This window comes from Hipposideros armiger, unplaced genomic scaffold, assembly GCF_001890085.2.
Source record: "Hipposideros armiger isolate ML-2016 unplaced genomic scaffold, ASM189008v1 scaffold_168, whole genome shotgun sequence".
Taxonomy (NCBI): Eukaryota; Metazoa; Chordata; class Mammalia; order Chiroptera; family Hipposideridae; genus Hipposideros; species Hipposideros armiger.
In genome coordinates, this window is record NW_017731518.1 from 2,029,934 (window position 1) to 2,057,777 (window position 27,844).

The following is a 27,844-nucleotide window of genomic DNA, read 5'->3' on the forward strand; positions in this document are numbered from 1 at the left end:
CACTGTGTCTGCCTTTTCTCCCATTGCCAGTTTCCACTTTCCATGCCAGAGGAATCACTCTTTCCAGTTTCTTCTGTATCCTTCCAATGATTTTATATATGTACATATATACATATATATGACATATATAAAATATACACACATATGTATATATATATATATGTAATTTTTACACATATTGTAGCACATTATTCAAAGCTTTATGCATCTTGCTTTTTTAAGTTAATAATATATTTTGGGGATCTTTCTGTATCAGTGCAAATAGAACCTTATTTATTTAGCAGCCACATAGGACTCCAATATATGGTTGTGCGATACTTGATTTAACCAGTCTCCTAATGATAGACATTGAGACTGTGTTCAAAGTTTGGTACTACAAATAATTCTGCAGTAAATACCCTCGTGTGTATATGTGGGTGTGTTTGTGCAAATGTGTGCATCGACCAAGTGTATAAACTTATAGAAGTGCAATTACTGCACGGAAAGGCGTGTGCATTTACACTTTTGAAAGATAGTGCAACATTGGCCCTGGAACTTAGCTCCTGATGTTCACCATATATATCCCTTCCTCAGTCACTCATGGCTTCCTGAATCTCTTTGCCTGAGGAATTTCCCTGGATGTAACTATGCTTTGTCCACCCACTGGGTAGGCCAGAAATGTTGGGGAATGAACATATCCAAGAGCAGTCTTCAGCCAGTGACAAACAAGAGTGGATGTCAAAATGCCCCACTGTCTTCATTCTTTAGCGGGGGATGACTCTACACAGTCTCTCTTAGGTCCTCAGTAGAAATGAGCTCCAGCCATCCACAGCAGTAACCGTCTCATTAACATACCCTTTTATTGGCTTCTTTTCCTTCCTTCTCTCACTTCTCCCCTCCCTTACCAGTGCCTCATGGAATCACCTCCCCAAAAAATCTACTTGCTCTCCAATCTTTATCTCAGGGCGGACTGTTGAGGAAACTCAATTAAAAGGTACCCTTCCTGAAAGTAGTAATCATTTGCACTTCCATCAACGATGTCTGTTTCCCCATCCCCACCCCAAGTCCATCTCCACCCCAACTCACCATCAGTTTTAATTGTTTATTCATCCATTTATTCATGTGTTCATTCATTCAGTAGATGCTTGTTGAGGATTTTCTATGTGTCAGGCACCTTGCTGGCCCCTGTATAAAACACAGAACACTGGAGATCAGACAAACTATTTCCATTACCTGCTCTCCTTCTCCTTTACAATGCACCTAAACGTCTTTTAAGAAAGGTAACTCCTATATTATTCCACAGTTGGAACAAAACATTTAAAATGCATAACCTTGACTAAAGCAACACGTGACTGAGAGATACCAACAATAGAATCAGCCGCAACGAGGCCGATTTTCAAAACCTTCCCGGGTTTGCTAAGGGATGAGGTTGAAGAGAACAGAGATGTCAGACCTTTGAAGTAGGTCAAGGGGACCTGGGACAGAAGATATTGTTCAGAGATTTCTCATGTTGATCTAGACTAAGGTCTAGTCCAGGACTAAAAGAAACTGTGTAGCGAGCAATTTGTCATAAGGCTACAAATGTTCTGCTGTCATGATTTTTGGCCGTGTTTTTGTTTTTCAGACTGCTTGTTTTCATAGTAAAGAGTTTTATTCCAGGAGTGCTAATTAATGGAGGTATTATTGTTTTGAAAAGAACAAGAAGGAAATTCACTTTTTTCCTGGATACACGTCATCATCTGCCTTCTATGCTCCTCAACCAGGGCTGCCAGGCTGTGCTGGGAAAAAGTCTCTCCATTCTAGAATCATGGACTCCAACCACAGCTAGGTTATGGATGCTCTGAATAAAACTGGTACCAGTCCATGGGCAACTCTCTCCCATGCTTCTCGGCAGCTATTTCAAACTTTCTCTTTTCTCTTGAAATGCCTTGCTCTGTTACTGTCTTCCTTGTTCTAGGCACATGAACTTCTTTTCTATGTTAAGTGGGAAAATGGGCAATTCAAACATGGGCTTCTCCATCCATAAACGTCTCCACGTCTGCCTTCATCCTCTGCTCTTCCTTGCTGGCCTCTCTACCTGAGGACCTCACCTGTTTCCTCTGGTCCCCTCCAACTCATTACTGCAGGACTGACTTCTTGTATCTTTAGCTTCCCCAGTCTTCACTATAGCCCTTTGGCTTCAGCAAATAAACATGCCCAGATGTCCCCATCTTTAAATAAAAATACTTTCCCTGTCACTCTCTCTAGCTGGCTCCCTCTCCCATTTCTTTGATAATTTAGCTCCTTAAAAGAATCATCTCTGTATCTCTGAGTCTATTTCTGTTTTGTTTGTTCATTTATTCTGTTCTTTAGATTCCACGTGATCTATAAGTGAGATCATATGGTATTTGTCTTTCTCAGTCTGACTTATTTCACTTAGCGTAATATTCTCTAGGTTCATCCATGTTGTTGCAAATGGTAAGATTTCATTCTCTTTTATGGCAGAGTAACACCCATTGTATAAATGTACCACAGGTTCTTTATCTAATTGCCTATGGATGGGTGTTTCGGTTGTTTCCATATCTTGGCTATTGTGACTAGTGCTGCAATAAACATAGGGAGGGAGGCATATATTTTTTTGAATTAGTATTTTGGATTCCTTTGGACAGATGCCCAGGGGTGGAATTGCTGGGTCATAAGGTAGTTCCATTTTCAATTTTTTAAGGTACCTCTATATTGTTTTCCATAGTGGCTGAACCAATTTGCAATCCCACCAACAAGCAGTGCACAAGGGTTCCAGATGAGCCCTGAACTTATCAGCAGGATCACTTCATAGACTATGTAGATGCTTAACCAATGGTGCTATACACCTGAAGCTGAAGTAGAACAATGTCAACTCTAATTAAATACATACTTATATATAGTCACGGGATGTAAAGTACAGCATAGGGAATAGAGTCAATGGAATTGTGACAGCTACATACGATGTCAGAAGGGTAGTAGATTGGCGGAGGGGGGTTATCACTTTGTGAGGGGTGTAAATGTCTGACTATTACATCGCTTTGTACACCCAAAACTAATAATAATAAAAAAGTAAAAAAAATAATATTCTGTCTTCACTGCCCCCACTTCTCCTCCTCATCATTCCTAGCTTCCTGCATCTTCTTTTTCCCACATTTTCAAGTCAACAAAACCTTTTTTAAATCTCACCTTATTCAAAATCTCTATAGCTATGGTTCTCAAAGGTAGTCCCTAAACCAGCCAAATAATAATAATAATAATAATAATAATAATAATAATAATAAATTTTAAAAAGTGTGTTAGAGACTTAAGTTCTTGGGCACCACCCATGCTTGCTGAATTAGAAACTCCGGGGTCGGGCCCAGCAATCTGTGTTTTAGCAGACCTTCTAGGTGACTCTGATTAGATTCTGAGCTTGAGTTCAATACTCCCAAACCCTCCTCTTCCTTTGTGAAATTCTTCATATGGTTTCTGTGAACTACATATTGCTAGTTCTTCTTTTATATCTTAAACTATTTCTTTTTAGCCTCCTTCTTCCCTTCATCCCTAAATATGGTTATTCCTGGTACTCTATTCTCACACTATCTGTTCTGTCCACATGATGTCATCTATTTACAACACTTCAGTTACAACCTGTATTAGTCATGACTCTTGGTTATAAATGGTAGAAAATGCAATTCAACTTAAGCAAAGTTAAACAAAAGATGGAATTTATTGGCTCATGTAACATGCTTGCCTTGATTCAAGATCTTAAACAATGTCATCAGAATTTGGCTTCCTTCTCTTTCTCTTTCAGCTCTGTTTCCATCTGAGTTGGTTTTGTTTCCAGTCTAGGTTCCCTTATGTGGCCCCTTGAAGCCCCAAAAGTATATGCTCACAGTTCCAGGGCATATTGATGTATGTGCTTATCTTAAAGCAATCACTGTCACCAACAAAGTAGAAGATGATGACTTTCTTAAGCCTGAGTTACATCACCAACCCTGGAGGAAGGAGTGAGGTCAACTTTAACCAAACTGACACTAATTTATTTAATATACATTTAGCCTATTTTATGTGCCAAATATTGTTCTTCATTCTGAGAATGTAACAGTGAACAATAGAGTCAAAGTCCCTAGGCACATGGAGTGTATATTCCAGAAGGCGATATAGGCAATAACAAAGAAGACAAACAAAATAATCAGATAAATACAAACATAGGAAGATAAAGGAATGGAGAATGGTGAGGCTGCTGAGGGGTACAGGAATAACTCCTTAGAGAATATCAGGATGCTGTTAACAGAAGGATTAATGAATTCTAGGTGAATAAAGACCATAGATACAATTCCCAGGTCTACATCTTTAACAAGTATATACAATTGCCTATTGACCCTTGCACTTAATAAGGAAATGGAAATGTCCCAAACTGAAACGAGCAAATTCCCTACTTTAGCTTTCTACTAAGTTTTCTTTGAATTTATTTTTCTTTTTAAATAAATTATTTTTAAAACTAATAGGAGTGAGAAGCTATGAGGGCTATTTTTGAGAAGTCTGAGGCAGAAAACTATTGAAGTATGTTCAAGGTGAAAAGAAAGGGCTTTCCTGAGAAGTCCCCTCCAAATCCTCCAATGAGGTATTCTGGGGAAAATCTTAGATTTAGAATTACTTCATTTGTCCATTGTCTCTGGTTTCCACCTGATGGTTCATGATATGAGCAAAGGTTATCCAATTGCCTAAGCCCAGTTTCACTCAGCAAATCATGTCAATTCTGCTTCCTAAGTGTTGCTGGAAAGTATTTTCTGACTTACATTCCTGTGACCACTTCTCTAGTCCATAGTCAATCATCTCTTTTCTGAACTCTCAGAAATCTACCCAGTCTTCTTGCTTGCAGTCTTGTCTCTTCCCCCAATATTCTAAACATTATTTCTGGAAAGGTCTTGAATTTCCAGGCAGTGATGAAGGTTGACTTGATGTTTGTGGTTAAAAAGAATCTAATGTGAGGCTGCTCAGCATGATTACGTGCTTTCTTTAGCCACATTCAGCTGCTCTGGTGCAGGCATGGAGCTGACAAAAATTCAGAGTTGAGATTTTGCCTGACAAGAAGGGAAGGACAAGATTATATACACAATGGGATGGGTTAAAGTGATGGGCCATGGATTCCAAGTTGAGTAAAGAGGGAAGAAAGGGCATGAGGGGATAATAGACAGGGAAATATGCTAGAATCAAAGGACTGGAGATCCCATGGGGGCAAAGAGTGATTAGAGGAAGAGTACTAAAAGAAATGAGCTGAACAGACAGAAGATGGTATGCGGGGAGTAGGATGGTTGAAATGAAGATTTTGGAGGTAGTTCTTTCTCTTTTGTCCCTGAGAACATGTTTATGTAGCATATTCTGAAATAAAAGAAAAATGAATTGAATTTTATTCAAAGCACACGCACACTTTAGCATTGGTATTTTCATGGCATAGGTTTTGGTAACATAAGTAAAGGGCAAAAGCCACAAATATCTAAACAGGAATTTGAACCCTAGACCCCCAAATTGAAAGTCTGATAGTATACCAACTGAGCTAACTGGGCTAGTGGTAATTTAACTAACAATGTCTAGCATATAAGCATGGGTAGTGGTAGCTGAGGTAGGGTGGAGGAACAGATGATGGATGCAAGGAGGTCAAGGAGTTCAGAGGCCAACTTGTCAGATGGACTCTCCATGTCGATGCTGATGTCCCCAAGAATGGTGATGAGAACAATGATGCAAAGAAAGACAATGATCCAGAAAACAAATCCTCAGCAAATGCAGAGGAATGACCAGGAAGACAATGGGTAACGGCAAGAAAGTGGGAGAGAATGTGGCATATTCTGATAGCTTGTAGACTCAAGGAACTGGAAGTGGAGTAGCTTAGTGAAGAAAGAGCAAACATCAGAAAGTAGTCACAAGCAATAAGGCGGACACCTATCCATCGTCTTCAGACCCTAGAGATGTGCATGAAATAGAAGAAGAAATAGTCCAGTGAAAGGCTGGGAAAAATCACTGTCTTTGAGAGGCAGATGGGTTTCAGTTAAAGCAAAAAGGGGAAGTAAAAGAAGGTGAAGAAATGCGGGATTTTGCTGATGATGTGTCCTGAGTTCCAGAGGGCACAGTAGAAGAGTTTAGGGAAGGAATACAGGAAATTAAGTCAGATTAAGGGAGATGCAAGCAGTATAGAGTCCCCATGATAAGATGTGACCTAGAATGTAAAGAGGGATCAAAAGCACGATGGGGTCAGTGCATGTAGTGTTTAGACGGAAGTTATAACCAGTTTTGATTTTAGCCTCCTTTCTAATAAGACTTGTCTTTGAGGTTGCTTTCCATCATGAGGTGGGAAATATGGAAAGCAGCATGGTCTTGCTAAAAAGCATGAGAAGCTCTGGTAGCCTTACGTGGAACCCCAAAGCAATTCCTATTAAGCTCTGGATAAACTATGACCTTTCCAGGGACTGTTTGCATTTTTAAGGGAGGCTGTTTTCCTTAAGTCATTGGAGGAAAGGGATTTTGAGCCTCTTCGTCTTGCATCCTCTGACCCACATTTATGTATCCTCCCCACTTCACCTTAGCTAATTGTCTAGAGAGTTAATATGGCAGAACAGAGATGACAGCTGCAACTCTCCCATTATCAAATCATTAAAATCAGATAAATACTAATATTTGATGTCATGTCTTTCCAAATTACAGGTAGTAAATACGACAGAAAGATCAATGTGATTATCTGTGGTTTGAATGTAACTGTAGAATCTGAAATTCTTTGAGGTAGTTATTTTATTTAGATTTGGTATCCATTGTGGATTAATGACAAGGAGGGTAATTTTTATCATAGGTGAGACTTCCTAAGGTCTTTGCAGCCGTTTATATTATCTGGCTGATTTCTCAAGGTTTACATCAATTTGAGAATGAATACCCAAGTCAGTTTGAGACAGGTGATCTTGACCTTGACCCAGTTTTTCTACCAAGAAGGTGCCATCAGGAAACACAAGATAGTTTTCAAATTGGAGAGTTTTATAGGTTAGTGATTATACTAAATATATGCAAACATCCTCATACTAATAATGTCTGCTCTGTTAGCACTTTATGTGTGTTCAATCTGTGAGGCATTGATATCTCAATTTTATGAGTAAGTAGTTTCCCAGAGAGTGAATAACTTGCCAAGGTCACACAAGCCATCAGTGGTATTGTTGGGGTTTAAATTTTAGTCTGTCTCAACCTGAGGTTGTAGATAAAAAAGCCCAGAAAGAATGAGTAACTTACCTAAGGCCATAAAACTATTTGAATAAACTTCTGGGATTTAAACCCACATCTTGTCTCAGCTTCTGTGACTCTTATTTTGGGGGAACAGTTATTTACTCTTTCCAACACAATACTTCTATTCTCCCACCTGGACCACCTTGGAGCTTGGCCCATCCACACCAAAATCTATTCTAAGCTTCCCTTTTTAAGTGGTGTCTCTCTTTTCTGAGGCACACAAATCTAAAAGAAATGTTTTCCCCAGAAAGGTGCCCATCAATGTATCCAAAAAACCACCTTATTTATTATTTACCTCTTCTACAAAGTACCACATTCGTGAACATATGTAATAAAAATACACATTTCTTTCTTCTTGTTCTCAAGCCCAGTTGCTATCACTGCACTTCATTATTCTGCACATTATCCCTCATCAGATCTCCCTTTCTCTATTTCATGAGATATCAAATGAATAGGCAGTTGGACCTGAAATGGCTTCTGAGGTCCCTTCTAATTCTAAAATTCCATACATCAATCAATGCTGTACTTCTGATTCTTGTCTTGAAACATGGTACATTAAGTACTGGTAGCAGATATGTGCTTTTGTTGCCCCCCCACCACCATCACCCTCAGCAAAACTATGCCTAGCAATTCTTTTACATGTTGGATTTGTATTTCTGTAGTTTTTTCTATGATGACAAGTAACAAGGTTTGCTCATGCAAAGGGAAGATGGTCATGGTTTTCCATATTTGCCATCTAAGATTCCAAGCACTCAGTAGTAAGAGAAAAAAGATGACACTGATTGGCTTATCTTTGAGGCGAAGGATATGTAGCTGGATATGTAGTAGTTCATGCTCTTCATCTAGATATCTACAGACTTGCTGTTTTATAAACTGTCTTGGCAATTCACCAGTTGAGCTTTGTTTTTTGCAGTTTCTGATTTACCTTGACTTTTCTCAAGTAGCTATCCACCTACATCTAACACAATTTTGGGACAGCTCTGTAAAATGGATTAAATTATTTCCTGCTGGGAGACTAAAATTATCATAATTATAATTCAGTTATATAAGTAGCAGTATCTAATTCACCAATGATTTATGTTCTAAATGTTTATCTACTCCAAGAAATCAGAGCTGCACAAAGAAACAGGTCTAGGACATTAATGTACTTGCTAGACTGTTGGCTATGAAGTCGTACTACAACTCACAAGTCCTTGTTTTTTATCCCAGTGTTCTTTCTAGTGTACCTATTTTTAAGAGGTGCTTTCTTTTTTTGCTAAAGAAAATACTTTTAGTTCTATCCAGTTGGAATCAGACCTTTAAAATCCTTAGCACTGACAAACTGTGATTTCCCCTACTCTCCATAACAATAATGGTTTTGAAATTAAAAAAATAAAACAAAATAATGCTTGTGGTAAAAGGAAGGAGAGAAGTGAGGTGGCAGCTCGATGGGAAGTAGAATCAAGCCGGAAGAAGTGCCAGCATATTTATGTGCTGATGAGAATGATGCAGGAGAGAGAGCTAACTGAGAATACAGAAGAGAGAAAAAAAATTCTGGAGTGAGGTCCATGAATAGGCAAGAGGGGATGTCAGTAGGGGTTGGCCTCTTGCATGGACTAGGAGCATGGGTCTTTATGTCTACTAACAGGAAAGAAAACAAACATGGGTGAGGAGGTGAGTATTGTGGGAGGAGCTTGCAGAATGTCTCCGGCTGCTTCTATCTCTTTGATGAAACAAGAAATAAGGTCTTCAGCTAAGAATAAGGACGGTGGTGTAGACAGTAGGGAACTTGGGAGAGAAGAGAAGATAAGATTTGAAATAGCCAACTACAAGAGAAGGTGAATAAACAGATACAGGAAATGGAATATTATTGCCAGGCAAGGTCAAGGGCCCATTCTTCCCTCTCTGCCAACCATAGCAATAAACATATAATAATAATCACACAATTTAGAAATCAATCGTGTGTTCAATTTAACACTTTATAGTTATAGCTTCTCTAATTTTTTTTTTATGTTTAGTATCTCTTAAACAAGATAGGAAGTTCCTCAAGGTCATAGATCATGCTTACCAAAGGAACTGGGCATATAGCAGAGGTCCCATGAAGACTCACAGCATTCAGTTAGAACCATAACTTCTACCTCTCTAGAAACTAACTTGGAGTGGTGGACCTCACAAACCTGATGCCAACACAGAAAGAGAATGTGGTTCAGGGTCATTGATTTAGAGCTTCTTGGCCTTTTTGTCTTGGAGATTTGGGCTTGAGGATTGTGGTTAGGACTTCACCGACTGAGATACAAATATCCACACTAAAGGGTTGTCTGTTTAGACTACAGAAGTCTTCTTGGAAGACTTACTTGCATTCATTACATCTGCAGGCATTCATGAAGAAACTTTATCTAGTCCATGGCAAATATAGTAAAATCTTTATCTGTAGCATTTAGATGACATTGAAATTTATTCTTAATCCATTTGCTTGCTCATTTTTCAAGAACATTTGGATTTTTTCCCCTATCTCTATGCTTTCAATGTAGAGAAACAATTTCGAATGAGGGGAATGTTAGATTCAGCTTGTAGTTCGAAGCTTCTTCTTTCAGCTAAGAGGTTTGAGTCAACTTGAGATTTTAGCTTCTATTATTGTTTCTTTAAATTCTGTGATTACTATAACAGGTCACTTTTACATGTTCAATTTTTTAAGCACTACACTAGATTCTCTTATTTCTAGTTTTATTTCAACTCTAAATTATCTGCCATCTCTCGAGACCAGCATATTTTCTACCGACATTAAAAAAAAATTACTTTGGGTTCATGTTGTTTAGTGAAAGCCCACAGTTTGTGTTCACAGCACACTTTCCCTTTGTTTTTGAAGGAGGCCTCTTTTGAAAATGGGTCAGGGCCACAATCAATGAATCCAGGCGCTGGGTAGAAGAATATGTGTAGAAGAATATGGGTTGAATTTCTAGTTCTTAGCATGTTGCCTATTGTGGTCAATACCTAGTTCATGAATGAATAAATAAATATGTGAATAGATGTCTATATGCTACATTAATTCATACAAGAGGAGAAGACATGAACAAGTTGACATGGCATTCACAAAGATAAGTTGTTCCTTCTGGCTGGGGCAGGGGTAGGGACCCAAAAGGGATGGCAGGAGGATGGAGGAAGAACAGGTGGAAAATATGCCAAAATTTGCAACCAAAAGGGGTGTGGTTGAGGTGGGGGTGAAGGTACATTAGCAGGAGCTAAAGGTACAAACAGGGCAAGCATGTCTAGAGTATAGTCAATAGTTCAATTTGGCCAGAGGGACAGATGAAGTCATGCAATATGATGTATATTTGCTTGCAAAGATCAGTTCAGGGTGGATTATGAAGAGTTTAAGAGTTGTATTGATTCCACAATAACTTCCACCAAAAAGTTGGTGTGATTAAATACATCACAGGATAAAGAACATAGTGAAGCAGGTATCTACTGTCTAAACATATAAATACTTTTTCAAAGTCTAATACCTTTCTAGTGACAGGACTCCTTAGAGGGTGCTTAGAACTAATTCCTTTTGGAGGAGATTTTGCGATGTGACCAGCACAACTAATGAAAGAGCATCTTTTTTTCTGATCGTGCAGGGCACTGAACCTTCTGAGTTTACAAAGGTCAGTGACCTGCTCTACATCTGCGTCCACTTTCCATGCCCCTCGACTTTTCCAGCGAAGGCTCAGTCGGACAGGAGAAATGAAGCTGACCTGGGAAATATCTCAAATGGAAAGGCCCTAAAGTATTGCCTTTGTTTGTTCTTTCTTTTCTTTTTGTCCTGCTTTCTTCCCTTTTTACATGTTTGTTTTGTTTTGCACACATACACTGATTTAACTGGAACTATGGGATTTAGCATGATAATTCCAAACGTATCAGGTTTCGAGTGTGTCTCTGTCTCAATGACTAAAATAAGGCTTCCTGGGCAAGAAGAAAGGCTCCCCTCGGCTCCCAGGGAATAATTGGGACATAATGAACATCTGGAATGTATACTCGGCTTCTTTACATGATTACTGATAGACCCGACCCCATTGCGTTCTTCCAGGACTATAAAAACGTGTTAACATGGTTACATCACACACTTCAGCTGGTTTGTATAAGGCATGATTTTGCCACATGATATTTATTGAAGAAAATAAATAACAGCCCCATTCAAAGTGATGCTGTAGCTCAGGGCACCCCTGTCAGCCCAGCCCTGGCATTTCCTGCCCATTTTCTGGACTTAACCAAATTGCTTGACACGGAGCTGTGTAAACATATTCTCCAGGCAGCATAGTTCAGTAGTTCCAAGAGAGTGATGTTTTCTCTAGTTTGAAGTGACCCCGGCTTCAGCGTGGGTGGTTGGACTGCCCCAACTGGTGAGATACATCTTTCAGTCATATGTTTCAGACGTGGCTTTCCCTTTGCAGAGAAAATCCCTCTCGTGTAGGATAACACAGCCCCTTGGTTTAGTATGCTTGGGACATGGCTGTTGCTGAAATTTTTCCAAAGAGCTCAATGAAGATCTTGTGGAACTGTTATTTATAAACTGCAAAAATGCAAATGTATCACCACTGGTGTTAAATGCTGACATGGCTGTTGTCTGGCTATTCTTGACTGCACTTCGTGTCTGATCTTGGTTCTTCTCTCTTGCTGAAAAGGTTGCATTCCCCAGGAGCTTTGGGTTTTATGTTTGGTCTGTTTTGTGTTTGGGTCCTAAGAGTTGGTTGGCTTTGGATCATAAGAGTCCTTTGCCCCACTGAGGCTGTCTATAGGGGCAACACACGGCAAATTGTCTGTGGTTTGATGACACTTGCTTTATCTGCAAAATCCACAAAAATGAGTGGGTTGTAAAAGTCCAGATGTTGGAAGACATGACCTAGATAGCCTCCTGGGAAACACAGATGCCCTCACTTAGCAGCCCCAGCCTCTCTCCAAACTTTACAAATGCAACAATTGCCTCTGGAGGTCTCTCGCTTTCCAGAGCAATGGAGTGAGTTTAACCTTGGCACCTAGCAGAGAAGCTAGCCAGTCCAGGATGTGGGATTGCTACCTTGATGGGAGCCCAAGCTGGGAAGGAGCCTGCCAGTTGCATTGGCAGTGTTCTAGCCCCAGCGAGATCCAAATCTGAAGTCACCATTTTCCTTGTGAAGAATCAGGGATGTAAAGCCAGAGAGCAGTTGATTAAAGGGAAAAGTTCAGCGAGTATTCATTAGCCAGGGAAAGAGAGGAAAGAAAGGGGGGTAAAAAAGAACACAAAGAATAAGTGGGAGTAAAAGGCCAAAATACCAGTTAGCATGCAATCTGGTCAAGCCATCTTACCTTGAATTTCAGGAAAGTCAGCAAGCCTTTCGGAACTGTCCCTAATCCATCATGAGCTCCATTTGGGAACTGCCAGAGAGCAAGGGCATTAGCTTTCTGAGAAGCTACAAGCTGCACTGATGCTAAGGCAGACTGAGAGGGATTTGCTATGTTGTTTATCCCGCGACAACCTCTAGATGCTTCCCTAACCTTAGGAAGCACAGACACCAATGTCTGAGTTTGCCCTAGCTTCTAAGACTCTAAGAAGTAGAGCATAAATTGTCATGAAGTGGGACATGCTTAGGCCTGTATGTCTCCTCAGAACAAAGTTTATCTAAATCAGAGTGGGATTCAGTAGATAGGTGTTTGGTAGTGTGAGTTGCTTTACATCTAAAGCTCCAGGGAGACTATACCCCAGGACACCTACCCTCTGTTCTTACTGTAATTGGGAGAAAGTAAGTGGCTTCCTGTCTGAGGCAGGCTTTGTCTGAGCTTCTGGCTTGGACTCCTGTACCTCCTGCTTCTGGAGAGTAACTGTCTATTTCTGCAGCTTTGGTTGCTTATTTTGTTGTTGTTGTTGTTTTGTTTGTTTGTTTATGAGAGGCAACACAGTATAGTGACATATCGGTAGGGACTTGTTTTCTTCTCTACGTATTTTCAGGCAGTAGCTCAGGGTGGAAATGGTGGGAACGAGGACCAGTAAGCATAAGCTTTCTTTGCTAGTTTCCCCTAAAATGTTCTAAATATGGCTACAACTAGACTCCATCCTAAGTGCTCATCTCTGAACTTTTCAGACGGACTGTTTTGGAAATGGCTGTTACAATGATTCTAACCTCATAAATTATCCCTTTATTGAGTACCAATAAAAGTACAACGTTGTACCATGGGAATGTTACACAACAATATATTGAAAGAGGTCATCCGTCTACTAAAAATGTGTAAACCATGTAGTGTTGTGTATTACAGCAATCTGAAATCGAATCCTAGCTCTGTCTCTTAATGGCCATGGGACATCAGGCCAATCATTTGACTTCTATCTCAATAGTCTCTTGATTCATTCAACAAATATTTTTAAGATTTCTGGTATGTCCCAAGAACTAAACTAGGCACTTGGAAGTGAAAGTGGAAGTATTTTATTGAGGTTTGTGAGAATTAAATGAGATCATTAAAATAATATAAAATAAAGAATATAACTTGATAATCATGCTAGTGGTGGTTATCATTATTAATTAACAAATATTTATTGAGAACCTATTAAAAACCAAGCACTTTGCTGGGGCGAGGGATACATAGAGATATACTGATGAACAATAACAGGTGATGAATAAGCCGTGATGGGCATTAGCAAGAGAGGGAGCTACCAAGGAAGGGAATGTTCTGAATGTCAAGAGAGACTTGGATGTGACCAAGGGGATCTGAGAAGGTGTGAAACTCATGAACATGGGAGGACTGTGGCAACTAGAGTTGACTAGATTGTCCTGAGGAAAGACTGGTAAGAAGCCCATGCAATAACTCAGGAACTTATCAATCTAATCTAGAGCAATGCTGGGCAAATTGAGAGAAAGAGGCTGAAATGTGAAGACGTTATAAAGGAAAGTGGAAGAACAAGGGTGGGGTTTGGTGACTGAGGGCATATAGATGTCACTCAGCAAGCCAGGACCAAGGCAATAATCATAGAAGCTCAAAAGCTTTGAAGAATAAAGAGGTAAACTGAGTCACTCAATACACATCCACTCCAACGCTCCCATACTCGCTACATTTTCAGTCCACACTAAGGACAGATAGACCTATCAGTGCTTTTAGTGACTGTTTTGTGAGACTTTTCCTGACTACCAAAGTAACATCTGCTGATTCGAAAAATAATAAGAATTAGAAAATGCAGAAAAGCATTAAGAAAAAACTTAAAATCACTGGTCATCCTGCTACTCAAAAGGTCACGGTGAACACACAATGTGATATATAGATGATGTATTACAGAATTGTACACCTGAAACCTACGTAACTTTACTAACAATTGTCACCCTAATACATTCATTTTTTTTTAATGTCATGGCCAGACACAGGGGCAGAAGCATTTGGGAAACTGCTCTCTCCATTTGGCCAAAGGGCAGGATATCACCCTACCCCAAACACCATCTTAGGCCTGAAACTTCTCTCCATGAATCAAAACAGCATTTTAAAAAATAAGGGAATGAACACAATTTTTATCATCTAGAGAAACTAAGCACAAATGGTTATGTGTATGATTTTGTGCATGTATTTGAGTGGTATGAGTGTGTGTGTGTGTGTGTGTGTGTGTGTGTGTGTGTATGGCATGTGAGTCTTACATGCACACTTGTTCCCCTTAGAGGTAGGGAAAAAAACAAAACTGTTCACCTTCTTGTCACCAGTGAGCAGCACCTTTGTAAAATATTAATGACATACCAAGGCAAGTTGGCAATGATCAGGGAACAGCAAACGCAGGAGCCAAAGGTTTAAGAAAAATGTATGGGAGCAAAAGTTAGAATTGGGAAATGTAATCTATTAATTTGAGGGTTTTGTTGTGTTTTTCCTGCAACTGGGAAAAGACTATTATTAGTGTTCAGTCTAGTGAGGAGGATTAGTGAGTGGACCTTCTGAGAACCACTGATGTGATGGTTAATCATAAGTGTCAGCTTGCCTAGGCCATGGTATCCAGATATTTGGACAAATATTCTAGATGTTTCTGTGAAAATATTTTTTAGAAAAGATTAATATTTCAATCAATCAACTTTGAGTAAAGCAGATTGCCCTCCATAAAGTAGGTGGGCATCACCCATCAGTTGAAGACCTTAGTAGAGAAAGGCTGGCCTCCCAGAAGAAGAGGGAATTCTGCCAGCAAATGACTTTTGGACTCAAACTGTAACTCTTCCATGAGTCTCCAGCTTACCCTGCAGATTTTGAACTTGCTAAACCTCCATAATCCCATAACCTAATTCCTTAAAATAAGTTGATAGACGATGATAGATAGATAGATCGATAGATAGAGAAATACATAGATAGATAGATACATATCGACCTTGTTGGTTCTGTTTCTCTGGAGAACCCTGACTAATACAACTGGGTTTACATTCTTATTTTGAGCTCCAAAAGAAGCTGAGGCGTTCACCAGGGTATAAAAAGGAGCAAATTGTATTGTAGATATATCGGAATTTCTGTAAAGTGTACATGGCACCCCTTCACTGAGGGTCTGTGCTGGTTGAAGGGTGAGATACAGTCTCCAAGGGTACATGCTAACCAGATGGATCATTTTGAGGGCTCCCTTAGATGCTGTATTCCTCTTCAACTGATTACTTAGACTTCTATTTGTGTGGAGAACCCTACCAAGAAGTCTGAAATGTTCCCAGCAGCCACTTTTAAGTAAAGAGCTGAAGCTGGGGGCTGTGTGCCCAGCTCTCAAAGAGCACAATCAAAGTTCCTTAATTAACCCACATGAAGAGCGGGATGCTATGATGAACCAGGTTTTAGAGGAAGCTCAGGGCTCACCAGAAACAAGACTTTTTGGCCTCAGCCCTTACAGTGGATTCAGTTACGTCCAAATCTGTGTATACATGGGACTCGTGAGGGGATTAAGACTGTTTGCCAGTCTTCCTGAGGGGAAGAGGAGGAGAATAAAGGGCTTCCACAGCTCGGGAGTCTGAGAACATGGATCCAGCCTCAGCTTTCTCTCCACCCCAACACTGGGAACCTCCTCATTTCTATATAACTTTGTCCATGCTGTTCCCTCTGCCTGGAATAGCCTTTACTGTTTTATCCATCTTGGATGTGAACTCTTGCCTCAAGGCTTAACTCAAATGCTATTCACTCTACCAAGCTTTTTTAACATCTCCAAACTCTATGAAAGGCTGGAAAAAAATTTGGTGCAAGACTAAAGGTCTCTAAATTATCAAGAAACATAATTATTACATTTACATGGTGGCATTTTTTATATACAGGGTCTTCGTTCTCTGCTTTTTCATTGTGGTCATATATTTTTTTTTTTACCTAACACATGACATGTTATACTGCGGTGATCCCAAACACCAGAAATTCAAACACCAACTACACATTTTTTGTCATAACTGTCTGCCACTTGTAATATTATTTATTTACTTAAAAACTATTTTTTCTTAAATGATTTTTTAAGACTTAGGTACATATATTTGAAACCTAAGCTTTAAAATAGCTATGTCAAAAACGGCATCACTTGCCCTACGTAGAAGGTATTCTTAAAAACAATTACCATAAAAATGAAAAATGAGGCAGTGTTATTAAATTTATTGTAAAACCACTGCCTGTAAAGACTTTGGGCTTGTGTTCCGTTTTTTGTTTGTTTGGTTGGTTTGTCTGTTTGTGTGGTTGGTTGGTTGGTGTTTTGTTGTTATTGTTGTTGTTGGTAAAAGGGGAGATTAGCAAGTGACAGGCTTGTACCAAACTGAGACTTTCTCCTCAGGAAATTCAGGTAGAAAGAGAATTGAAAATGGGATCCCTTCTACACTTATGTGATGCTTAAATGCCGTCTTTGATCATCAGTGTTCTAGCTCACATTTTGAACACTGATGTGCTAGAAAGAGTACAGAACAGACAAGGAGAATAAATATGAGATCCATTCACGAACAGTTTTCATTAAATAAGACACTTTTCTATCCACTGTCGCTGCCCCCACTCCCCAATTTTTCTTATTTATAAAACGTGGAAGTTGGTCATTTTACTCTCAGAGAATTGATTATCTTTTTATGTGAAGTAGTTTACCTTCATCATTTATTTCCCAAACTTTCATTCAATCAACACAATGTTTTTGAGCCCATACCAGGAGTTAAGCATGGAGAATACAGCCATGAAAAGGATGTCCGCACCCTCATGAAGTTCATGATCTTCTTTTCTCCCTTTAGCACTCCTCTCCCTTTAAAAACTGCAGTGAATCAAATACCCAGCTTATTTCCTTCAAAAGAGATCCAGAAAACTTAAAGATCGATGAAGCTTAAAGTATATTACAATCTATTGCTTTTCAAAACGCCCCACTCCTCCCTAAACCCCACACACACTTCAATAGTTCATTGCGGTGGCAGTGTTCCCGAGGCCCACTAGAGGGCGCGCACATTTTTTGATTCCAAAAGAAGGCGCGTTTGTGGGTACTGCCCCTGAAGTTTGGACTTGGTGTCTCCTTTCCCCACTTTCTCTTCAAGTGGGGGCAGTTGTGGTGAGCCCTCAGGTTCCCTCACTCCCCCAAACCATCCTCGCCACATGCAGTGACTCCTTGTCTGCCATTACGAAGAATTCCTTTTCTCCCCAAACCACAGAAGTTTTGCTTCTGACTGCTTTCAGTATTTGCCCTTTTGACATTTTAGAAGAAATAAGATCCAAGTTTGATGTTGAAAAGAAAGCATTGATTTCTATGGTGAGAGGATTTCTTCTCCCTATTACTGTTTCCCCTAGCTGAGAGGAAAATGCTCCTCTAAGGATTTAAAGTAGCTCCTTTGAGCTAAAGAAGATCTTTCTGAGGAATACCAGAGCTCCTTCTGAGCAGATGTTTTGGAGCTGACATTGGTCCCCTTTTCAGCAGCGTGCTGTATTTTTTGAGGTCCGGCCTCTTCCTCTGAGTTTTACATTCTGAATTGACAAGCTTTTGATCTCAAACATTGGAGAAGACACTCCCACACCAACCATCCCCACAAACAATGATCCAAGACACACGTCCAATTGTTCCCCCAAGTTCTTTGCCTGGTGGGTGGCCCTAGAACCTTAGACCTCACCCTTTATTTGGTTCCAAAGGCCTCCTACCTCCAAATATCCATTCTGAGCTTTGCTTGGGAGTCAGCAAAAGCAGTAATAAAATAGATTGTAAATATGCACATGGCTATGGGATTACCTTTTGGATCGGCGTCTCTGCAGCTGGCATAAGGAAGACTGGGGACATGGCTGGAGTAGAAAGAATGAGGAATGGGCCTTGCCCACCCTTCCTGTGAATCTCAATCAGCCGGCTCTACAAGGAGGTGAACAACATTTTTGTTGCTATTTTTTTAAAGGTGTCAGAAGTCTTCTGAGGCTGCAGCTTTATGCAAATATGCTACTCAACAAGAAAGCTATAGGGTAGAATTATTTACATCCCATAGGCATTATACATGTGAGGGGTGAAACTGTGAATCTCTGAATTTCCAGGAGTGGATGTGCTCATGATGAGCGCGTCCTTGCAGTTAGCTATTTTGGTGGCACACAATTCCCATATCTCACTGTCCTATCGTTTCAGGCAGGAGACCGCATAATCCTTCAGTAATTCTGGAATGACCCCGTATGTTTCCCTCCCATGGGACTTCGTGACCTGAACTTCTCCTGGGGATTAGATTTACTACTACCTTCGATTCTTAGTAATAGGCGCATTCATTTCTTTTTCTCCTAAACGGGTACAGCGCTCCATCATTGAAAGGTAATCATGTGACACATTTATTGCCCTTTCGCTTTGATGCTGACTCTGGAATTAGCAAAGAAAATGGCCATTTCTCTAGGAATTATTGCCCTGCTCTGTGGCTCACCCTGCCTAGAAATATAGACCATTCCCCGCATTGAAATCTACAATAATCACTTCAGGAAATTGCTTTCCCTATTGGAAACGGAGAGCTCACATAGGAATGTTTCCACAGCACAGCTGATGAGAATTACGACTCACTGAAATTTCAGTTTTCTTTGATTGTGACATAAAAACTGGGACATAAATTAAAACCCAATTATCTTTTAAGGGTAATTGGGGTTATAAAACCAAGAGACTGTGAGTCAGTGTGTCGCTATCACAGGAGCACAGTGTCTGATGGAATGGCATGTGTTCTGTCTTCCAAAGCAGTGTTTCACAGGAAGTGATTGGGGATGAGGGGCCCTCTGCCCAGGACATGCCAAGAGAGCACACCAGACTGGGTTACCGCTTGGAGAAATGCAGTGAGTGCCTAGGACATCTTGGAACAATCATAATGTGCGAAAACGGCAATGGGAAAATTCTGGCCTTCACCTGGGAAGGTGCCTGGGGATGGAGCAAGGTGCACGGCAACAAGATTCCAGCAGGTACCTGATGCTGTGTGCTTGGAAATGGCAGTTCTTCCTACCTGGGAGATAGGTGCAGCTCTTTGGTTATACCAGCTACATTACCAAAGTCCATGATAGAGGAGGGACTTTGCTTTTCAAAAGGGCCTGATCCACAAAAGCTGCAGAACAAAAGAGATCTTCGGTAAATCAAGTCATAAGTTAAGAGCATGAAGGGGAGGTCATTAAAGGAAATCTTGGATTATTCTTGAGGTACAAGAATTTCCCACACACCTGCAGATGCCTACCTGGCCACCTCTTGCTGATACATTACTTGTATACTCTTCGGGTCATATCACATCCACTGCAACTTCCCAGCCTTGGACCCCAAGCCCTCAGGATCCATCCTCCCTCCCCATTCCGGAGTTTCCAAAGGGTTTCGCTTCCCTGTTTTTCCGGAGAATGTGTTACTCCCTCAGTCTGCATTGTTCATATTTTTAAAAGAGCACATACCCACTATGAGACAGTGACGTTTTCCTTGCTGTCTCTGCCACTCAGCTGAAAGCCCCTGTGGGGCCTTGGCCATGAGGAAGGTAGTTAGGCACATAGTAGGCACTCACTAAACGATGCTGAATTTGGACACCATTGAAATGACAGAAATCCAAATGTCTGACTTTTCTTTCTGGAAGGTACCTTGATTTACCTTGCCACGAGTTATTAACCACGCAGAAGCCTTGACCAAACTGAGCCCCTTTCCAAAACCTGCCAGGTTTTCCTTTGATGGCACTCCCCTCTGCAAACAACTTCCTGTCTGCAGGACAACATAAAGATCTGGACAAGGGTTTCCAGCCGACCCTTGTTTTCAGCTGATGCCTCAGTATCACCGTGTCCCCTGAGAATCCTGGGAGAAAAAAAAATGCAAAGTCCGGATTATCTGCTCCACCCCTGAGAAACCATGCCAGGAGAGAAGTCTAGAGAAAGTGGGGTGTCTGATCTGGGCTTGTGCAGCCTTATTTCAGGATCTGTTTTCTTCTCTATTACCTCACAAAACCAAGAGAAAATTGGTACAAACTGGATCCACCAAAGATCAGAACTTGGTTCTCAATGGCAAAGACAAGTGTACATTATAAATAGCAAAACAGCTGGCTTGGACCATGTTGCCGGCCACTCATCCAGTTGAGGGATTTAAATGACATCATAGCCCTTGAGAGGGTATTGCTAGCCAGCTGGTGTTATTTAGAATATACAAACATTGGAGAAAAACACACACATGCGTACACACACACACACACACACACACACACACTTTCGAGTTATGCAGAAAAATTTGAACGATGAGAAAATAGTTTGCCCCTTAGGTGCCCCTCCCCTGGGGGGGGGTGATAAGCAGCCTCATAGAGAAAGGAAGAAAAAGATATTATTTTTTCAGTTGGCTTTGTAGCTCAGCATCGTCTTTGCCCCGTCGCGGGCAAAAAGCGCAAGCCGGTGTCCGAAAGGGAGCCAATTGCAACATTGCCTGCCTGCCCCTTTCCTAGGTTCTAGGAAATGAGATCATTTCACTCACTTGGCAACTAGGACAAGGGGTCACCCCGGCGCTGTCTTCCAATCTAGTGTACCCCGGTCATTTCAGGGTTAAAATCATAGGGTTTGCTTGGGGTGGTCTGTCTTCATTTATTGTTGTTTTTTTAAAAATAATTTTGCATTTGCACTAGAAGATGAGTGCCCCCCCCACCCCCCAAGTAGCTTCTGTTAATTCTGATAAGGTGTATGAACATATGTGTACGTCTTCATGCCCAGGAGAAAGTTCATCAGAGCACAGACCCTCATTTTCTACGGCAGCATCAGGATTTTCATGTCTGCTCACCCTGTCACTAACACACATTCTTTTAAGGGGAAAAAAAAAAAGAAAAGAAATGCTTCTGTGCTCTAGTTTTAAAATGCAAAGGTATGATGTTATTTGTCACCATGCCCAAAAAAGTCCTTACTCGATAACTTTGCCAGAAGAGGGAGAGAGAGAGAAGGCAAATGTTCCCCCAGCTGTTTCCTGTCTACAGTGTCTGTGTTTTGTAGATAAATGTGAGGATTTTCTCTAAATCCCTCTTCTGTTTGCTAAATCTCACTGTCACTGCTAAATTCAGAGCAGATAGAGCCTGCGCAATGGAATAAAGTCCTCAAAATTGAAATGTGACATTGCTCTCAACATCTCTCATCTCTCTGGATTTCTTTTTGCCTCATTATTCCTGCTAACCAATTCATTTCCAGACTTTGCACTTCAGAAGCAATGGGAAAAATCAGCAGTCTTCCAACCCAATTATTTAAGTGCTGCTTTTGTGATTTCTTGAAGGTAAATATTTCTTACTCTTTCAAGTCATTGGGGAATTTTCTTTAAATTGTGTACTGTTTGCTTCTGCCTAGGAACGTTATTCACTTTAGAATTTTTCATTGTTTCGGAACTGGGAGTTATTTATACATTGCTGAATGTGCAATTCTGTGGGATCTGAAAATATAGCTCCGGGAGATGGATGCCTTTTCAGAGAGAAATATGTATGAGTAGAAACTATTGCAAGGTACTTATGCTAAACCCTCCACTTCTCCAGGGCTTCAGTGGTGTCATTATAGATGATTCCTTTAAATCCTGTCTATGGTTAAGGGCTATAGAGAGTGGATGTGAACTTTGGGATTTTTTTTTTTGCAGGTGCAGATGTTTAGTTTTAAGACCATGTTCGTGTGTATGAGTATGAGTGTGTGTGTGTGTGTGTGTGTGTGTGTGTGTGTGTGTAACTTGTCAGGACTTTTATTACAAAGCATGCCACATACGAAGAGTTATATTTTAGCTGATATTAAAGCTTTTAAATGTGATCTTTGGAGCTAAGGTCCTGGAGCTCTCTGCACTTATGCCCAGAGAGTCAAAGTTAGAGTGAAGTTTAATTTGCTTTTCTGAAAAAGAACTTGACAACTCTTGCTGACCTTGCATATTCATATAATTTAAACAAATGCATACTGCATATGGTAAGCGGAAACTTTCTAGCAACTGCTCCTCCAAGTTTTCTTGTTTAAAGAAGACTTTCAAGGGGCGAAATATGGACATGGGGTTCTGTGTTGTGAAGCTCTGATTTTGTACTTGGTGCTGTAAAGTCTCTTTAGGTGAATTTGGCTGCCGGTGTCTATGTACGACTTCTCGTTTCCAATCACTGGCCCTAGTTCAGATTTCCATTCTCAGCAAAATTATATCCTTCAAGACTTGTGTTTTTCCAATTTGCAAGCACTTTTAAGCTGCTGTCACTGGTTCCCCGGTGCAACTGCCTGAGGTCTCAATTCATAAACTGTCCCTGCCTCTTACTTAGTACAGCATTCATTTGCTGCTTCCAAATACTCTACCAGCAGGACTTTTCTTAGTCCAGCAAGTGGCTTAGGCGTGAAGGATCCATCCTCGTCAGGCACCTGATTCTCCTGCTCTTGAGATGCCAAGACTGGCATGCTGGCTACCTTGTTTTTCAAAGAAAGGAAGTCAATATACAGATATACTCTGTGGTCTGACAGCTGGGGGATTTGCCTCCGGAATTAGATGATCATAAAAGAGGCTGTGGAGTATTCTATCTGCCTTACAAGTTTGGAAAACTGTCTCTAAATGAACTTTCCGTGCTGTGTATGCTGAACTTTTCAGAAGTAGAGCTAGCAATATGCTGTTACTTTTTTTCCTGTACTTGGGAGCAGGAAGTGGTTTGAGGGAGGTGCATGGTCTTCCAAATGTAATTCAGTGAGTAAAGGTGTCCTGCCTAGAGGTAGAACTCACAAGCTGACTGTGCTCTGAGTCCCATGATATTTCCAAGTGTTTGAGTCGGAAGGAAGAAGGTCTGGGAGAGGACTGGATCTCGGGGCGCTGTTCGTGGTGGCTATGACGGGCATACATACAATGGTAATTGGTGGCTTGATTGAAGGGAAAAGATTGACTCGAATCTCAGCTGTGCAATTTGTTCATTGTTTGAATGGACAAAAGGCAAGTTTACCCAGGCTCGCAGCATACCTGCCTGAGTGTCCAAATGTAACTAGATGCTTTCACAAACCCCACCCACAAAGCAGCACATGTTTTTAAGTCCTCAGTTTTCTATTCACATCAGCCTCATAATACCCACCCTGACCTGCTGTAAAAGATCTGGAACAAACAAAAATGGTTACACCTACAGTGAGTATTTTCTTATGACTATTGCCCTCAAATTTTACTGGGCATTTTCATTGTAGCCCAGACATCTGGAATCAATTGATATTCCATTTATTTAAGATAAAAAGAAAGGTCTTTTAAATTTTGGATTGGTGAATGATTATTGAGAAAGAGTGCTCTGATTTTTTCTTCTTTTTTTCTCGGTTCTTTCTGGCTCTCCCTTCCTTTTGCTCTATCATATCTTCCCTTTCTCTCTCTTTGTTTCTTTTGTGTTTAGCAAAACAAAAGGCCAAAGAAATGATGAGCATATGAAGGCACTTGTTTCAAACTTTTAACTCCTAAACAAGTTTGTTATTGTTTTCTTTTTGGGAACATAATGTGATAAATTCTCTGTGTCTCTGTGGGTGTACTGGACTGTTCCCCAAAGGAAAATGCACTAGAGGTTCTATCTTGTCCTAGAACTATAAGTGCTTATATTTATCTGACAATGTAATTCAGCAAAAGAAAGAAGGAAAGAAGGATGAGAGGGAGGGAGGGAAGGAGGGAGGATGAAAAAAAAGAAAAGAAAAGAAAGGAAGAAAGAAAGAAAGAAAGAAAGAAAGAAAGAAAGAAAGAAAGAAAGAAAGGAAGGAAGGAAAGAAGGAAGGAAGGAAGGAAGGAAGGAAGGAAGGAAGGAAGGAAGGAAGGAAGGAAGAAATATCTGTAAAAAAATAAATCTTAAGTTCTTAAATGCTAGAGATTTATATGTATTGATGGGTTTAAATGTGTTATACTGGAAATAACTATTAAAAATATAGTTTTGATATCTAATGAAGTTCTCAATTCCCTAAGGCTTAAGGTGAGTACCTTTTCCCCTGGATTTCATAAGAATTGAAGAACGTGAAGGCATCTACAATTGCAGGTGCTTGGCTGTCAGCATTCCTATAAGCTCAACAAGGAAGGGAGAGGTGGAGAAATGGGTTTTGTAGTAAAGCATGTATTCTAGAGCTGGCCCATTGCCAGGACGTGGGGTATGTCCTGTAAGGAGCAATTAGAAGTCTGCTTTTCTGAAAAGAGCAATGAAGTCCAGTTGCGTTAGATGCGTTGAGGTTTCTACTGAAAATACTGAAGAGGAAAACTCCCAGCAATTATTTTATAACTAAGAAAAATGGGGATTGGGTGATAACTTATTTCCAGGAGTCTCAGTGGTTTGGCTACATGGGGGTGGAGGGTTTCCTTAGGACTCCAGTAGGGTCCTACTGAGAAAATGGAAGAAATGCTCACTTGCACATTCACCTCATCTTCCATTTTATGTCCATTACTGATGGTGATTTGCAAATAGAAGGCGCTTTTTGTGGTCAACCCTTTTATAAGCATCAGCTAAATATTTACATTGTGTTAAAGAGAGTCAGAAGGTTAGGATTTTTTCCTAATTGCTGAGCTGAAGGTCTGGCCACAAAAATGGAAATCTTAATTAAAATATTGGAGCCAACTTTGCCACTGCTGTACAGTCATTAAGTTGAGAGTTTATGGAAAGCAAGGAGGGTGGTAGAAAATAAATGACTGTGTCTGTTTATCCAAAAGTGATGGGGTTGAGTGGACCTGCCACTTCTGGGAGGTTCAAAAAAAGGCTCTTTTTATAATGGTAGCTTCCAGTGTAACTCTGTGACCCTTGTGATAGGATCCCTCCCTTAAACTCCTGACCGTCACTCTTCCAATGCTGCTGAAAGTAGACGCATCAAAGAAAGGTGATGCTACTCAGGTTGGGAGCCTTTCTGGAAGAAACCACATCTTTGTGCCACATGCAGCAGTATGGAAAAACTTAATGATCATCTTAGCCTTGTTTCTACTACTTAGAGTGAGGATGGAGAAGGGACCACAGCAACCCTGCTTCTGGCTGGGCTGACACTTGACTGTCTATCATTGGCTAGGTCAAGCCAACCAGGGGTTCCTCAGTATATTTTGCTATAAAATGGATACAGTGACACATAAGCCTCTCCAAGAGATGAAGTCAGAATTCCTGTGATTTAAAAAAAAAAGGCTTCTGTAGGTTTTGAGCTCAGTGCCCTGTTCATGGAAGGCACTTTCTACACATGTATTGATTTGATCTTGAGATTAACATAAAGGGCTTTAGAATGAAGACAGAGTAGGGTCTACTTAGCATGAGCCAATTTCATTCCTAAATCCTCACTTTTTTCCTGTTTCTGGGTTTATTTGTTTTTTTTCCCCATTTCTTTTTACTTACATCTGTGGTTGTGTTAACTGCTATCCCCCAGGTAGGATATCTGTCTCTCTGTCTCTTCTCTTCTCTCCTCTCTCTCTCTCCCTCTTTCCCTCTCATTAAGTGAAAAAAAAAAGAAAGAAAGAAAAGAAAAATCCAATAACTCTATGTAGTATTTTCACAAGTGATTTATTTAGCCACAGTAAATTCTCTTTGATCAGTAGCTAGGGAATGATGTTCCGGCTAATTTAATATTCTGGTCAATAATGAATGCATATGCTCTCTGTGGATGGTCAATCTTTACAGAATTTAAATTCATAAAACATATTTGGGACCAAATCTGGACTGAGCACAAGTTAATCTTTGATAATTCAAAAGTTTTACCAGGATCTCTGAGTGGTGTGGGATCCTGCTTCAATAATAGTATCTTTCATGTGCGTAGTAAACGTTTCAAGATATTTTATCTCACTGACTTATAATAGGAGCCCATAAAGGAGGGGTTCAGGGAGGACTCCTCCAAGGTCCCATAGTAGCAAGGGGATTAAACACAGGTCGTCTGCTGCCAAGACCTACTCAGTTCACACCACCTTGTGGTCTGTCATGCGCACTGTTGTCCTTCTGTACAGGGTAGTTCTGATTTACAACAGTGATGAATGTGGGGGGGTGGGGTAAGTGCCTTCGTGCCCCTACCCCATTCCCCTCGCAAAGACCAAGGAGGAAACGTGACCACCTTTCTTTCTTTGGCAGGTAAAGATGCACATCATGTCCTCCTCGCATCTCTTCTACCTGGCTCTGTGCTTGCTCACCTTCACCAGCTCTGCCACAGCTGGGCCGGAGACACTGTGCGGGGCTGAGCTGGTGGATGCTCTTCAGTTCGTGTGTGGAGACCGGGGCTTTTATTTCAGTAAGTAGCCCTCCCTCTCACTGCTCTGTGGATTTACAACTGCAGGGAGTGTGTGAATAACTGAAAGGCTGCCCGTGGCGGGCAGCCATCCGCAGCCTCTGAGACTCCTCACCTTAAAGTAAGCCCAGTGTTTCAGTCGGGGCTGTGGCAGGTTTTGTAGATTTAGGATGGAATTTTCCTCCTTAGCAGTTTTTCTTTTAACTACTTCCTGCCAAGTTTTCCGGCAGCTATTATGCTCTACCCTCACTATTCCATTCCCTTCAGAGAAAGGATGGGACAAAATGACCCTGGGGGGGGTGAGGTTTTTGTTCTTGAGACCCTTGGGTGCACATAGAAACATATGGAAACATGTAGGCCTGTTTGAAGCGCTAGGAAACTTGGAGTAAAATAGTAAGTGGACTCGGAACAAGAATTAAGGGGACACATCCCAGATGTCTCCATGCAACATGAAATCACCAGGAACAGACAGAAGGTGAGCTCGCCTCAAAGGCTAATTTGCAAATACACAGGCTATCTCTTAAATGCAAACAGAAATGCCATAGGAATTTGATTTTTGGTTACTGTCTTCCTTGGACGTAGGCCTTTTCTGGGGCCCTCCAGTGGCATCTCCATCTGGAAAGGGTTTTGTGACAAGTGTGGGGTTACTTATCCCACAAGGAGGTCTCAGGTGATTAGAAAGTCCACAGTCAATACAAAGTAGGCAGCCAAATCAACGCTTGCAAATAATAAACACAAACAAAAGGCAGTGCTGCCTGAGGGAACTCATCACTTAAATTTACCTCAGAGGCATCTCTCTCATTGTATATTACAGAACAGCGAAGGACAAAGCCAGATGCTCATTCCGTGTAATTCTTTGGAATTTTAGAGAGTTCCAGAAAACTGACGTTCAGGTCCTCAGTGAGCATGAATCATTCTTCGAGGTTCATATCATTCAAGTGTAGACAGCTTACCTCAGTTACCCACTAAGTTTTGAATAGCTCCTGTGATGACTCACACACTTCAAGTCTCTCTCATCTTCTTCCCAGGAAACGTGGTATATGGTGTGTGTGTGTGTGTGTGTGTGTGTGTG

The 27,844-nt window shown here is 40.8% G+C and overlaps 1 protein-coding gene across 4 annotated transcripts in view; it reads left to right on the top strand.

Annotated features, from left to right (window-relative positions):
• Nucleotides 1-21,511: 21,511 nt before the first annotated feature.
• The window catches only part of IGF1 (insulin like growth factor 1), a 70,737-nt gene continuing 64,404 nt past the window's right edge, over nucleotides 21,512-27,844 (top strand). For 2 of the 4 annotated variants that reach the window (XM_019651901.1, XM_019651899.1), the window contains exons 1-2: nucleotides 21,512-21,856; nucleotides 26,619-26,775. In XM_019651901.1, the coding sequence (XP_019507446.1) occupies nucleotides 21,794-21,856; nucleotides 26,619-26,775 (220 nt within the window). In that variant the 5' untranslated portion in view covers nucleotides 21,512-21,793. Of the gene's footprint in view, nucleotides 21,857-23,530; nucleotides 23,696-26,618; nucleotides 26,776-27,844 lie in introns of those variants that run through there. The other 2 variants (XM_019651902.1, XM_019651900.1) reach the window with 2 other exon arrangements.